This window comes from Cnephaeus nilssonii (assembly GCF_951640355.1).
Source record: "Cnephaeus nilssonii genome assembly, chromosome: 5".
In the NCBI taxonomy this organism is placed as follows: domain Eukaryota; kingdom Metazoa; phylum Chordata; class Mammalia; order Chiroptera; family Vespertilionidae; genus Cnephaeus; species Cnephaeus nilssonii.
Genome location: NC_137076.1, coordinates 71,625,411 through 71,639,167, shown reverse-complemented (window position 1 = coordinate 71,639,167; position 13,757 = coordinate 71,625,411). Strand labels below are relative to the sequence as shown.

At 57.1% G+C, this 13,757-nt stretch overlaps 1 protein-coding gene across 1 annotated transcript; it reads right to left on the bottom strand.

Annotated features, from left to right (window-relative positions):
* Positions 1 to 192: 192 nt before the first annotated feature.
* HK3 (hexokinase 3) lies at positions 193 to 9,337 on the bottom strand (the record flags this gene model as incomplete). The annotated part of the gene is made up of 17 exons (XM_079772355.1): positions 9,231 to 9,337; positions 8,871 to 9,025; positions 8,668 to 8,787; positions 8,482 to 8,577; positions 7,541 to 7,640; positions 7,276 to 7,459; positions 6,632 to 6,787; positions 6,242 to 6,475; positions 5,577 to 5,872; positions 5,329 to 5,468; positions 5,127 to 5,246; positions 2,793 to 2,888; positions 2,523 to 2,622; positions 1,078 to 1,261; positions 823 to 978; positions 423 to 656; positions 193 to 337 (listed from the first exon to the last, which is right to left on the bottom strand). Exons 1-17 carry the CDS (start codon positions 9,316 to 9,318, stop codon positions 193 to 195), a joined length of 2,604 nt encoding a protein of 867 aa, XP_079628481.1. The 5' UTR covers positions 9,319 to 9,337.
* Positions 9,338 to 13,757: the final 4,420 nt, after the last annotated feature.

The window sequence follows — 13,757 nt, the reverse complement described above, 5'->3', positions numbered from 1 at the left end:
CGTGAATGTAAATAAATTATATATATATTGCTAACCCAAGGGCTGCTTCTCTCGGGGAAGCCAGAACTTGAGGCCAGTGGCCACAGAGGGGTCACACATGGGCTGTTCTGGGAGTCCTGGGTGGCTGAGCCTGGCTGGGGGACAGGTGGGGCCCCAGCCCTGGTCCAGCACAGCTGGTTCCTGGAGATTTCTTCAGACCTGGGCCTGCTTGGCCAGGCGACAGGCGACGGCAGTGACCAGGGCTGCACCTTTGCCCGACCCATCCTCTGACTGCAGGAAGGTGACTGCACAGCAAGGGGCCAGCTCCTGCACAGTGGCCGCCACCAGGCGAGAGAAGCTGTGAGGGGAGGGGCTGAGGTGAGCCTAGGCCAACCAGGCCCTACCCAGGCATGCCTCCCACCCAGCCTGGCATCCAGACTCACTGGGGGTGCAGCTTGTAGAGGGTCCCATCCACTCCCACGGATACAGTCAGCTCTTCCAGGCCCCGGTTCTCACGGATCTTCTCCACCACGGCAGCCACACCTGCCCCACAGAGCTGGGCTGCCCGCTGGGACACAGCCTGGCACACCTCCAGGACCATCAGGGCATCATCCGAGGTCAGGGGAAGCCCCAGATCCTCAAGGATGGCTCGGACCTGCCTCAGGGCCAGGCTGTCACTGGGGACGGAAAGGAATAGAGCACAGAGAGGTAGGGTCTGGCATTAGCTCCCCTCTCTTGTGGCCTCTGTCCTCCTGGGTAGACCTCCCTCCAACCAGCATTCCACTCCAAGTGAACGGAAAGACCCCTTTGGGAGGTGGGAGGCGGTAATGCATGGCTCAGCACCTTTCAATCTCAGACAGAAACTTAGTCTTGAAAATGTCCCTGGTCTGAAGGCTCTGGGTCTGCTGACCCCGGAAGAGAACTCCAAGGCTGGTCAAATGCAAGAGGATGTGGCGGACGATCTCCCCCAGGTACATGCCACTGATCATCTTCTCAAACCTGCATGGAAGTGTGTGTGCCCACCGGGTAGGAGACCCCATCCACCGCCATCGCCAACGGAAGCCACCATCAGCCACCCCTGCCCGGCCCAGCCCACACCTTTGTTTGCCAGGGTTGATGGATGCCTGGTCCACACTTGCATCGAAGCAGGTGCTGAGCGTGTCCAGAGAGCCATCATCCCCAAAGGCGCCCCACTCCATGTTGATGCACATGTGGCCTAGGTCCCCAGCCACTCCTGCCACGTTCCGGAGCTCCTCCATGTAGCAGGCATTGGTGCCAGTTCCTGCAGGAAGGCCAGACGGAGTAGGAGCCATTTACTAAATCAGACAGGACCCCCTCTGAGCCCTTCCTGCACTGAGCCCTTCCTGCACTGTGCTCGTATTTTACATCTCCATCTCCCCACACTCACGCCCCCGGTCCTGGTCTTCCTTCCTTCCTGACATTCTTCTGCAGCCCCTGCCAGCACCAAGCCCTCTGGGCCTCCACTGCTTCCCCTACCAGCTCCACCATCGGTGCATCTCCCATGCTACCCCAGGGTACTCCTAGAAATGCCACCAGCCATGCCATTCCTCTAGGAGATGTGTGACAGCCCCCCACTGTCTGCAGGTGAGACGCCTAAGCTCCCTGAACTGGTCTTCAGGTCTTTAGTCAAACTAGCAGGTGCTGGGCCAAGAGCCGAGGACGGAGACAGGAGTCAGACCAGAGGAGCCCCACGGTGGCCAGAGGCGGGGCAATGAGCAGACAACTCAGAGACTGCCCGTATGTGCCTAAATGAAGGCGCAAAGAAGAGCATCCTGGGAGTTCCAATGAATCATCCTGCCTAGAGGGTCAGAAAAGCTACAGAGAGGAAGTAAGTTGGGGTTTGGCCTTGAAGCCAAGAAGCACAGAAAGGAACGGCATTCCAGGCAGAGGGCAAAGGCATCCCTTTTCTATCCCCAGCACCTGGTCCGCTCTAGGCAGGTGGACTCCTTGCGGCCCCACCTTGACTTCCTCCATCCCGTGGTTTATTCCCAGGGCAGTTTGGACACACCCCTCCGAGCGCCTGCCCATGCCAGGCTCTATGTTCAAGAAGCTCCCAGTCCCACGAGTGGCTATCACCCACCTCGTGCTCTAAGAGGCTGATGCCTGAGGACCCGTGGGAGCCCTCCTTCCCGCCCAGCCAGATCCCTTCTTTCAAGGCTTTCTTTGCAAGCCCCATTCATTGTGGGACCCCTTCCTTTCTGGCCTCAGCCTGTCGCCCTGGCACAGAGTCAGGTTCAGCTCTCTCTGACTGCCACGTGCTACTCTGGGCTCACGCCCTGCTAAGTGGTCAGTTCTGAAAAGGCGGGTGTTCTCCCCTTTTATGTGTCCTCCTGTCCCTCCATCCATCCCTCCGCTGGCCACAGGATAGGTGCCTAATAAAGACTTAGAATCTTGGATGACCTGAAGAATGACCTCATAGCTCATTCTCGGTCAGTCCCTGGCACCCTCCCAGCTCCAAGCACTGAGTGTACCATGAATTAGCATCAGGCAGTAGGGGCACAAAAGAGCAGGGCCCTCCTCACCAACAATAAGGCCGACCTCACAATGGGGGTCCTCATAGCCACAGGACATCATGGTTCCCACTGTGTCATTGACAATGGCAACGACATTCAGCTCCATTGCCTGCAAAACAAAGATGATGCTAGTTGCTGGGCAACATGGTCGTCACGGCAACTGGTGCTGGACCCAAAGGTCTCTACTGCAGAGGGTCCCCTTCTTAGGAAGCAAGAGACCCTTTGCTCCCCTCAAGGCCTGCCACAGTCCCAAAGCAGCCCTGGAGGCAGACTCCCTACCTGTTTGCGCCCAAGGGCTTCCCGCAGCAGACACACGACATCTTGGCCCTCACAGTCTGATGCATTGAAACCCTTTGTCCAGTTCAGGAGGATGCCCTGGGGTGGGACCAAGGCAGGGGGCCCCTTGGAATCTCACTTGGCCTCCCCAAAGCCTGCATCTCCTCCAGCATACCATGTCCCCCCTCTGTAAGCAGCATCCCAGGCCCACTCTGCCCATACAGTGGAGGGCCTTGCCCTCTGCCTCCTGCCAAGTCCTCAGAAGCCTTCCAGTATGAAGAAACGTATTAATAAACGTTCAACCTACGTTAGTACCAGAATGCTCAGATGGTCTCAGGGTTTGGCCATTTTAAGATGGTTGCCCAGAAGGAATGGCCCTTTGTGATTGGATGGAGCTTGTCAAATGAGTGCTGTGTGTGAGAAAGGGGAAGACAGGGAAGGCTCAGAGGGTCCACATGGCAGCAGATTCTGCTCTTCTGAGAAGAACTAGCCAGGGTCGCTTGAGAGAAGGAATTCTTGGAGCTGGGACAGAGCCGTGTCATTGGGAGATTCACACGTGTGTTCCAGATGTGAGTGAAGGACGAATAGAAAAGCCAGAACCCAGACATGTGGGCAGGATGGAAGGGGACAAGACAGCGAAGCCTTGACTGTGAGAAATTGGCCTTAAATTGTGAACTTAGTGACGGGGGCTTGGCTGTGCTTTTCTTGGTGTGCTTCTCTGAAGGGGGCGGGCAGGGGGAAATGACTGCTCTGCCCACGGAGAAGCGTGGAGAGCAGGTCTGCAAATCTTTAGAGCAGGAGATTAGAAATACTAACCAACATTCCCCCCAGTAATATTGTCTTATCACTTTCCCTACGTGACCACATCGAGGGTGTTCTGTGCTCATTGTCCCAAAACCAGAAACCAGAAAGAGTAAATGAGAGGGAGGCCAGTTTGGGGGAGACCAGATCACGAGAATTAGCAAAGCTTACCTGCTCCCAGACAAGACAAAGAACCCTGGCCTGGGGAAGGGGGGGTGGGGCAGGCAGAGCCAGGTTTCGGATGGCCTCCTGAGAGGGGTGCTCTGTGCCCTCCACACTGGGCCCACGCTTGGGCGGGAGGGAAGGAGACACAGGATTTGGGTGGTCTGAGAAGCGAGGAGGCCTCTGCCCTCCTTCCCCAGGGAGGTGTGAGGAGCCAGGAGAGGAAGGAGTAGCCCCCTACTACTTCCCAGTGGGGGCCTGGGTGTCTCCCCAAGAGTTTCCCTTTTGTGCCTGCACATTCATTACAGTGAAGGACGATCGCTGTGCAGCCAAGAGGGGCCCCTAGGGGGAAGAGGTTCTCCAAATTGATCAACATTAAGTTTTCACCCCTCCAAAGATTGTGGGTTCAACACAGAAATTTAGTTCTGTGATAGAAGATCAATAGGATCGTGTTTCTTGCATGCCTGCTTTTGCATCTTGAGTCCCACCTGCTTCTCACACTTTATAAGAAATAATCAAAAGGCGCCAGCTGCTCAGCCTGGAGCGAGAGCCCAGCCGGGAGATGCAGTGGCCATGCGGGTAGGGGAAGGCAGAGTACAGAGGCACACATCTGGGAGGTCAGGGCTGGAGCAGAGGGCGACAGCCACACAAGGGCTGGTTGGAGGCGAGGAGGCAGAGTCGCTCAGAGACGCAGGTAGGGCAGGACACAGTGGGCACCTTTAGGGACAGTGTACCCCTCATCATAGCAATTTTTCGCACAAGTTGGGATGTTGGGGGGGGGGGGACTCCTGAAAACCTGGACTAGAGGTCCAGGAGGAGCTTTGCATGACAGGCCTCTGTGTGTGCACGAAAAGTCTGGCGTTCTTGTTGAAGGGTGCGCGGAGGTGTGTACTGAGAGCCTGCTGCTCTGCCACCCCAGTTAGGCACTGAGAGGGATGCTGGCAAGGCCGGGAAGGGGAGAGAGGGCAAAGGACCCGTGTGAGCACAGCCCCTTTGAGCGCCTGGAGCCAACGCTGCTCCCTGCAGGCCCTGGGCCAGACACCAGTGTGTGGTCAGCCCGGATCTGGGCCTGCACTACTCCCAAGTGCCCACACCTACCCCTGGCTCCACTCTCCTGCTTATTGGCAGCCCCCAGGGATACCCGTGTCCATTTCCATCCCAGGCCTCTTCGTGACCCTGGATTCCAGGCCACTTTACCACTTCCACCCATTTGGGCACACTACATTAGGGAAACTGAGGCCGAGTGGAGGCTCAGCCCAGTGGTGCCTCTGCCTGCCCCTCCCCCCAGTCCTCTCCCCAGCCTCCTGCGATGCCATGAAGGGCATGTGGGTGGGGAGCCCTGGGAATGTCTTCCCCCAGCTCTCCCTCCCTCACCTGGTCCAGGCCCAGCTGCCTGCACGGGAAGGAGAAGGTGAAACCCAGGGGGAGGCTCTGCCCGCTCAGGCCCTGCTTCTGCTGGAAGTCCAGGATGCAGTCCACGATGTGGTCAAAGAGCTGAGGGGCAGTGCAAGTCAGCGTCGGGGAGAGGGGCACCTGGCCCTTCCCTGTCCCTGCTTCAGCCCCAGGCTGTGAGTACCTGCTGCCCAGAGCCCTGAGCCACACACTCAGGGATGGAATAGACTTGGTTGGTGATCTGCACGCCTCCTGTGGCCACATGTACCAGGAGGACTCGGAAGTTGGTGCCTCCAAGGTCCAGCGCCAGGAAGTCCCCCCGCTCTGTGGGACAGAGACCCTCAGTACCAGGACAGAGTGGGTGGCTTCACCCAGCTCACACTGACCCCCAGGAGCCCATGTCCCAGGCACACACTCAGGCCAGGTCCTCACCGCTGCCATCAGGCGTGGCCCGGACGTAAGTGGGCAGCATTCGGAGGGAGGAGGCCTCCCCTTGGAGCCCTTTGACCATGGCCTCCCGCATCTGTGCCTGCACCACTGCCAGCTGCTCACGGTTCAGCCGGAACGGTGCCAGGGTCTCCTCCAATAGGCGCCGGTGGGCAGCCAGGCGGGCAGCCACCGCAGTCACCATTGCCACACCCCGGCCGCCCCCGTCCACAGAAGGGATAAAGGAGACATCACATTCAGGGGCCAGGAGCTTCACCGTCTCCTGCAGGACACTGAGGAACCTGCACAAACACATGTGAGGCCACCCTGGCTTGGCTTGACCCCCAGGGCTTACTGAAGCCTGGACCCCATCATTTCAAATCAGTTCAATTCTAAATTTATCTGTGCACCAACTCCGTGCCCAGTGCCCCCAGGGACCCCTCCCTTGCACACCCGAGGAGAAACATCTTTTCTGTCCTCTGACCTCTTTTGGCCCCCAGCCGCCATCTGGCCTCACTCTGCTGGCGCCATTCCTACCCCTGCCCTGCAGCCATGGTACCAGAGTGCCCTTGGGTGCTTGTCTCACACACACACACACACACACACACACACACACACACACACACGTGTTCCTGCTACCTGTTCACACAGGGTCTGTGTTCTCCGAATACCTGGGGTGGTGCTCAAACACTCGGCCTCCAGTGGCCACAGCGATCCGAAGCATCTGCTGCTCCCGGCTGTGCTGGAGGCGGGTGAGGACGGCAGCCAGGGCAGCGGCGCAGAGCTGGGCGGCTCGCGTGCACACGGCCGCGCACACATGCTGCACCAGCTGGGCGTCCAAGGCCCCCGGGTTCAGGCCCAAGTCCCGCAGGATAGCGTGCGCACGGGCTGTCCCAGCTGAGGCGCTGGGGGGACAGGGTGCTACTTTGAGGGCCAAATATCCCAGATGCTCCCTGTCCCTCTTCTCCCAAAGCCCCGTGGCTACCTGGGGGGGGCAGAGCACCCTCCCTCTCCCAAGCAGAGAAGCCCATTGTCTAATCCCACTGGCTTCCCACACTTACTCCTCCATCTCGGCCACGTGCTCCAGGAGGATGCCCCCTCGGCTCAGCAGGGCACGGGAGGTGCAGCCACCAAAGAGGATTCTGTGCTGGGCCAGGTGAGCCAGGACCTGCCGCACCAGCTCACCCAGGTACAGGCCGCCGATCATCTTCTCAAACCTGCCGGCCGGAAGGGTGGCTGGAAGAGGCTTTCCTAAGCCTCGGCCCACATGAGCCCACCTGTGAGAGCCCTCAAGGAGGCATCATTTTCTTTAGGGCCCCCAGACTGGAGGTTCCAGAAGCAAAGGGCTTCCCAGGAGACAGGTGGGTGTTTACCCAGACCCCACTGCCCCCTCCAGTTTGGGTTAGGGTTAGGGGGCTTCTGGAGGGTGGCAGGACCCAAAAGGGAGGGGGGGACACTTTACTCAGCTACCCCCAGTCTCCAAACTCCTGTCAGGGCTAGCCAGAGTCAGGAATAAGGGAGGGCCAAGGTGTGAGAACTCTGAGTTCTAGAACCTAGAGCCCTTCCTTCTATGAGCCTGGCCAGCCTGAGGGGGCAGCCTGGAGCTCCTGGGAGGGAGAGGCTGGCCCTCAGGGCTGGCGCACAGGGACAGGGGAGGGGATGGGGAGCAGAGCAGAGAAGGGCCTAGAATAGAAAGTCAGGCCACCTCTGGGCACCGGGATTCAGGGACTCCTGGTCCAGGATGCGGTCGAATGTGGTCAGCACTGACCCAAGGGCCCCATCATCGCCGAAGGAGCCCCACTCGACGCTGACGCAGACACGGCCGCGGTCCTCATCCAGCACCGCCACGTGCCGTGCCTCCTCCATGTAACATGCGTTGGTGCCAGTGTCTGGCAGAGACGACCTCATCAGGGCCTGCCCACCAGGCAACTGTGCCCCCCACCCACTGCCACAAATGGCCCATGGCTCACCTACAACAAGCCCGACCTCGCATGGCGCAGTCCCCAGCTCGCAGCCCATCATGGTGCCCACCGTGTCGTTCACCACGGCAACCACATCAATGCTACAGGCCTGGACAGCGGGAGGGCAGAGCAGGGGAACCTGAGGGTTGGGCAGGGCTGGGGCCCTGTCTATGATGGAGACTCCCAGAGTCCATGGAACACATGTCCACATGCCCCACACATCTGTGTCACAGACACGCTAAGCCCTCCATCCACAGAGGAAGGTTCCCCACCACCACCCCATGCTCCTGTGACTCCTTCACCCCCAACTCAGGCCCTCGTGGTCTCAGTGGCTCCCAACCTTAACCATCCTCTCCAGGACACCAGTGCCACCCACAGAACCAGGACCAGGACCAGGGTAAGCCAGCGTACACTGAAGACTGCACAGAGACCCCTTACTGGCTCACCCTCATCCTGGCCTGGCTCCCCAAGCCCGTCCCTTCCAGCCCTGACTTCCAGCCAAGCACACAGTATGGCGGCCATTAGTTCAAACAGACTGGCCTCCTCAGGCAACAAGACTTTAGCATATGCCCTTCTCTGAAACTACATCTTCCCCAGCCCCAGCTTCTGCACCTGGCAGACTCCTCCTCCAAGTCCTTATCAAGGCACAATGGGCCCTCCCCAGTGCTCCCAGGGCCATGGGAACCCCTCTCAGCAGGGACAGTCTTTTATTGAATGCTTTCCCCACCAGACCGAGAGGTCCTTGAGGACAGGGTCAAGCCTTTTCATCTTTGTTTCCCCCATGGCCCTAGCATTGGTTTGACCTTTCTTGGCCTCAGTCTCTTCACCTAGAACATGGGAGTGGCAGCAGCATTTACCCCAACGTTAAACTGGATAAAGGATATAAGCAGGCCCTCCCCGAAGCACAGGGCAGGCCACAGGGTTGTCCCATGGCCCCTGCCCCCACTCACCCCCTGCCTCTCAATGGCATCTCGAAGCAACTGGACCACATCCTGGCCTTCCACACCACTGCACCTAAAACCTTTGGTCCAGGAAATGAGGGAACTCTGGGGGCAGAAAAGTGGGATCACTCCAACAGCCTTCACGGGGCTGCAGCCCCTCCCCCACCATCCCCACGCCCACCCACTCCGCCTCACCTTGTCCAGGCCCGTCTGGTGACAAGGGAAGGAGAAGTTGAACCCAATCTTCAGGCCCTGCCTGCCCACAGGGTATGCATCCAGGAATTCAGACAGGCAGCGAGCAACGAAGTCAAAGAGCTGGGGGACACGGGAGGGGCTCAGCTCTGCCCAGCGGAGCCCCAGCCACCCTGTGGTCCCACAGCCTGGCAGGGAGCCCTCACCTGCTGACCAGGACCCAGCATCACTTCTTGGGGGATCAAAAACTCCCGGCTCCGGGGCTCAGTCCAGTGCCCCTCAGTGCCTGTCAGGGTCACCCACAGAACACGCAGTGAAGCCCCTGTGGCTCCCAGCTCCAGCACCACGAAGTCTCCTTGCTCTGAGGACAAGCGGTCACAGAGAGGCAAGCAGCTGTTGAGACCAAGCTCTCTGCCTCCCAGAAACATTCCCAAGGCCTGCAGTCTTGTCAAGGGAACTTAGAGATGGGAACCTTAGAGATAGGGACAGAGATAAGAAACTACCCCCTTCCCAGATGACAGCCCTGTCCCCAGGCCTGGTCACCTGTTTTAGTCTATGTCACCCACCAGTGCCATGTGGGGTGGACTCCACATATGTGGGCAGCATCCGGACAGCCGGGGCCGGGCTGGCCTGGCCCGTCAGTGCCTGCTCCATGGAGCGCAGGAGGCTGGCTTGGATCTGCCGCAACTGTGTGGTCGTCACCTTGAATTGGTTCAGGCATCCCTGCACCTGGAGGAAAACAGGCTGACATCTGGGCAGGAGCCCCGTTGGCCTAGCCAAGTACTCCAACCCCAACCAGGACAAGCCAGCCCTGTCCTGCTCATACCTCCTCTCACCTGTCCCGACCAGCCCCTCCCTCAGCTTCCCCAGGGCTGGCCTGAGCCTTTTCTGAGCCTGGTCTCCCAGCACCACCCAGCTCCACACCTCACCTCTTCCCACACGATGGCTCTCTGGCCGCTTAGGGCCTGCACCCAGCTCCAATACCCTCAGAAGGCTCCTTTCTGGCGGAAAGACCCACCCACTTCCTCCTGCTCCATTCCCTCGTGGCTCCTCAGATCACTATACTCCTGGCTCCTTCTATTTAATTGAATTCAGGGTTTGACAAAGCCTTTCATCTGTCACACCAGGACTGATTTGCTCTGGGTTCCCAGCACCCAGAGCCAAGCTGCTCAGTGAGTTGTCATTGAAGGAGCAAGTGAATGAACACATGTGTGAACAAACTTCAAGTTCAGGTGCTTCCCTCTCCAGATCCACTTGATTCTGGAGCTTGAGCAGGCCAGGCCCTCACTTTTTTTTTTTTTTTAACACACCACCAATATTTATTGTTCCACTCTTTCCAATAGACCAGTGCTGACACTGGGAGGGACTGGGCCTCCATAAGGAGAGATCCGCCTGGGGACCCCGTGTGTCCACCCAGGTGTGTTCTGAGGTTTGGTGGTGGCCCTAGGACCTAAGTCCTCCCCCAGAGTTCCCCCATCCCAGAATCCTGTGGGCCTGAGACTGTGTCACACCCAGGAAAGCTCCCTGGGTGGAGCAGGACATGGGAGAGAGGTCACATGATGCCTCAAAACCTGCCACTCCAAACATCAGCATGAGACAGGAGGGAAACTGAGGTAAGAGGGTAGGATCAGGAAAACATGGCAGGGAGTCTGAAGGGGAAGTGCTGAGGAGAGTCTGGAGGCGACTCTGCAGAGGACAGCCCTCCCCCCGCCCCCCCCCCCCCGTTGCCATCCCTCCCACAGGCATCGGGGGAGGCCCATCCACACACCCAGCGCTATTCCCAGCACCAAGTGCTGCTCCACCCGCTGAGGCCTGCCCTGTGTAGCTCAGGCTGCAGTGTAGGGACAGAAAATAAGCAAGTAAGCAGATAAGATTGTCTGGTAGTAATGGCAGCTTAAAAAAAAAAAAAGCAGGAATAGAAGTCGAGAGTGAGCAGGGAGGTAGAGATATTTTTGGACATTGGTCAGGAAAGGTCTTCCTGTGGAGGTGACCTAAATGAAGGAAGGGAATGAGCCATTTGAAAATCTGGGGAAAGTGCCCTAGCCAGTTTTGCTCAGTGGATAGAGCGTCAGCCTGTGGACTAAAGGGTCCCGAGTTTGATTCCAGTCAAGGGCACATGCCCGGGTTGATCCCCAGTAGGGGGCGTGCAGGAGGCAGCTAATCAATGATTTTCATCATTGGTGTTTCTGTCTCCCTCTCCCCCTTCCTTCCTCTCTGAAATCAATAAAAAATATATTTTTAAAAAGAAAAAAATCTGGGGAAAGAGCATAAAGGGATTTTCTTCAGTGCAAGGGGATGAATTTGGGGGAAAACTGGACCAGGAATAGATTAGCATGAAGGGAGGGGCGAGGAAAGCAGAGGACAGGACACTGAGTTCTTCTCCACCAGAAGCCACTGTGGGGAGCTTAGAAAGCACCCTGCTGCCTCCCATTTATATGGAAACCTCCTCTGGGCAACCTCCTGGGCCATCCTTCAAAGAGGCCCAGCAGCCTTCCTGGGTTCATTGGAGAGTCCCAGCCCATGACTCCATTCTCCTGGGCTTAGCCTTTTCCAGGCCTCCACCCCTAGTTGCACGGGAATTCCGTTCCTGCAACCTGCTGCCCCAAGCTGGACCTGTATTTGTAAAGAACCACTGGGGCATCTGGATAAAGAGGCTGGGGAGACTGGGAAGAGAAGCTGCCCACTGAGGAAGATGGGATGGCTCTCTCCCACCCCTGCTTTAGGAAGAGATGGGAAACAGAAGCCTAAGGCACAAATGACCCCAACAGAAGTGCCAGGAGTTCAGTCCGTGTTTACCGTACAGCAGATGCTTACAGCAGCCATGATGCTCAGAGGGGTTATTCCCAGTACAAATGAGGACACTGGGACTCAGACAGGGACAGTCATCTGCCTAAGCCAGGCAGCTGTTAAGGCACAGGATAGGATTTGAACCCGGATCTGTTGGACTACAGAGATGTTTCTACATAAATGTGAAAGCTTTATAAAAACTAGCAATTTCTGAAAAGACCCCAAAGCTGATGAAGGCTGCAGTGAGGAAACCCCTAGGACCTGGCATGAGATAACTTACATCTGAGTATTGCCCTGCCACTTCCTGGATGTGTGGCCCTGGGTAAGTCAAATTTCCCTCTGAGATAACAAGACACCTCTTATGCAAAACCCAAAGAATAATAATATTCAGAAGGTCCCAAGCCCCCAGTGCCAGGGCCATGTCTTACTCACAGCTGTATCTCAGAGCCGAATGGTGGCTGGTTCAAGGCTGGCACTCAGGAAGGATTTGCTGATTGAGTGGTTGTGGGGGCATAAGAATTAAAGGGGATCATGTCCATGAAAGTGTAAAATACTGTTCAGGGTGAGGGTTGTGTTTTTATTGCTTAATGATAATAGCAGTATGATGGAGTTGATGCCTTAGGCAGATGGATGTTTTTTCTTCCTTTTCCTCCTGGAACCAGTGGAAGGTGCAAGAGGAGTGACAAGAAGATGGCAGAAGCCACAAGAAAAACAGGACTTCCCTGGCCAACTCTGGCGGGTGCATAGTAGCCAGGAGAAGCTACTGGGTCGTCCCCCTCCATCTCTCCCGAGAAGACTGGGGAGAGACCTCAGCCAGGAGAGTGAGAAGCAAAGCCTTAGAAAGAGGCTGATCCAATATGGCTTCAAAGCTGGCTCCTTCGACCAGCTTGCATGTCAGTCAGTCTGGACTTATTGCCCCACCTCTCTGAGTGGTTTCCTTCTCCATCCAGCAGGAGGTAAAATAGCAGCCCCTTTTTCTGTGAGGACTGAGAAGGGGTAGGACAGTGGCTGGCCTATAGGACATGCTCATTGGAACGTGGGTTTCATTTCCTCAGAGCATGAGGTACAACCGCCTGGAGAGCCTGATTTATTGCCCCTCTGGTGACAACAAGAGACCTGGGAGGAGGGGTGGGGAAGGGACTCTGAGAAGGGGCTGCGCTCTGACCACGCATGGGAAGGAGGCTGAGGGGGAGCCTGTGGTGCTGAGGTGGGGCCAAGGCCATGGGGAACATGGCATCCCTGTGAAGTCTCCCAAAGCCTAAGGTGATGTCTTTAAACTGCAGGTGTGTGCAACGAAGTCAGCAGGGCAGATGTAGGACCAACACGGGAGCAAGGGCATAAAGTGAGCGGGAGATGGTGGCAGGCCAGGCCTTGCTCACTCCTATGGCCCGTGGTGGGTGGTGGGTGGAGCACAGAGGAAATGTTTACAGCAGGGTCTGGAGCAGAGATCGGATGGGGGTGAAGTGGGAGCATGAAATGCTGTCAGGGGTGATGCCCCCACAGTTTGGGCAACAAACCAAGTCCAGCAGATGTCAGGACAAGCTGGAAAACTAAAGAAGCTGCAGGGAACAGTTGAAGAACCCTCTCTCGGGACGCCTCTGTCCTTTATTATGTCCTGTAACTCACTTAACCCTCCAGGGGGGGTGGGAGGACTCAATTTTCTTTTCTTCCATTTTACTGATGAGGAAACAGAGACTAAGGGATATGAAATGACTTACACAAGTGTTTCCGGCTCAAGGATGTGGTATGCAAGGGCTCTAAATCTTGGTCAAGAGGACCAAAGAGAGACTCACTTCTGAGCTAATTGGAAGCATGTAGAAAGCCGCACTGTCACCTCAGCTCTGTGTGCCTGACTGCATGGCATGGAGGAGAGGGAGAGCTGCAGGAGTGACGAGAGAAGTGGGGGAAGGAAGGTCCTTAAGAACACCGCTTTCTAGACTGTGTCAGCCCATTTGGGGCAGAGGAGGTGCCTGTGTGGCAACGTGGCCAAAGCAATATATTTGGGGCTGAAACATCTCAGCCCAGCTCGGACTCCTGTCATGCCTTAGCCGAAGGCACACCACTTCTCTGAGCCCCCTCTTCCTGAGCTGTAAAGTGAGGAGCTAGTCCCTGCCTTGCAGTTGTGTGGAGCATCGTAGGAGACACTGACCGGATCAGATATGAAAGGCTCTGAAAACTGGAAGGTGCTGCAAAGGTGTGATCACATGGCCCCACACCATCTTTAGCCAATCCTGCTCTTGGCAGCCCTCAGTGAGCACAGGACAGGAACCCAGTGCTGAACTTACCAGCTCAGAGCTGTCCGGGGA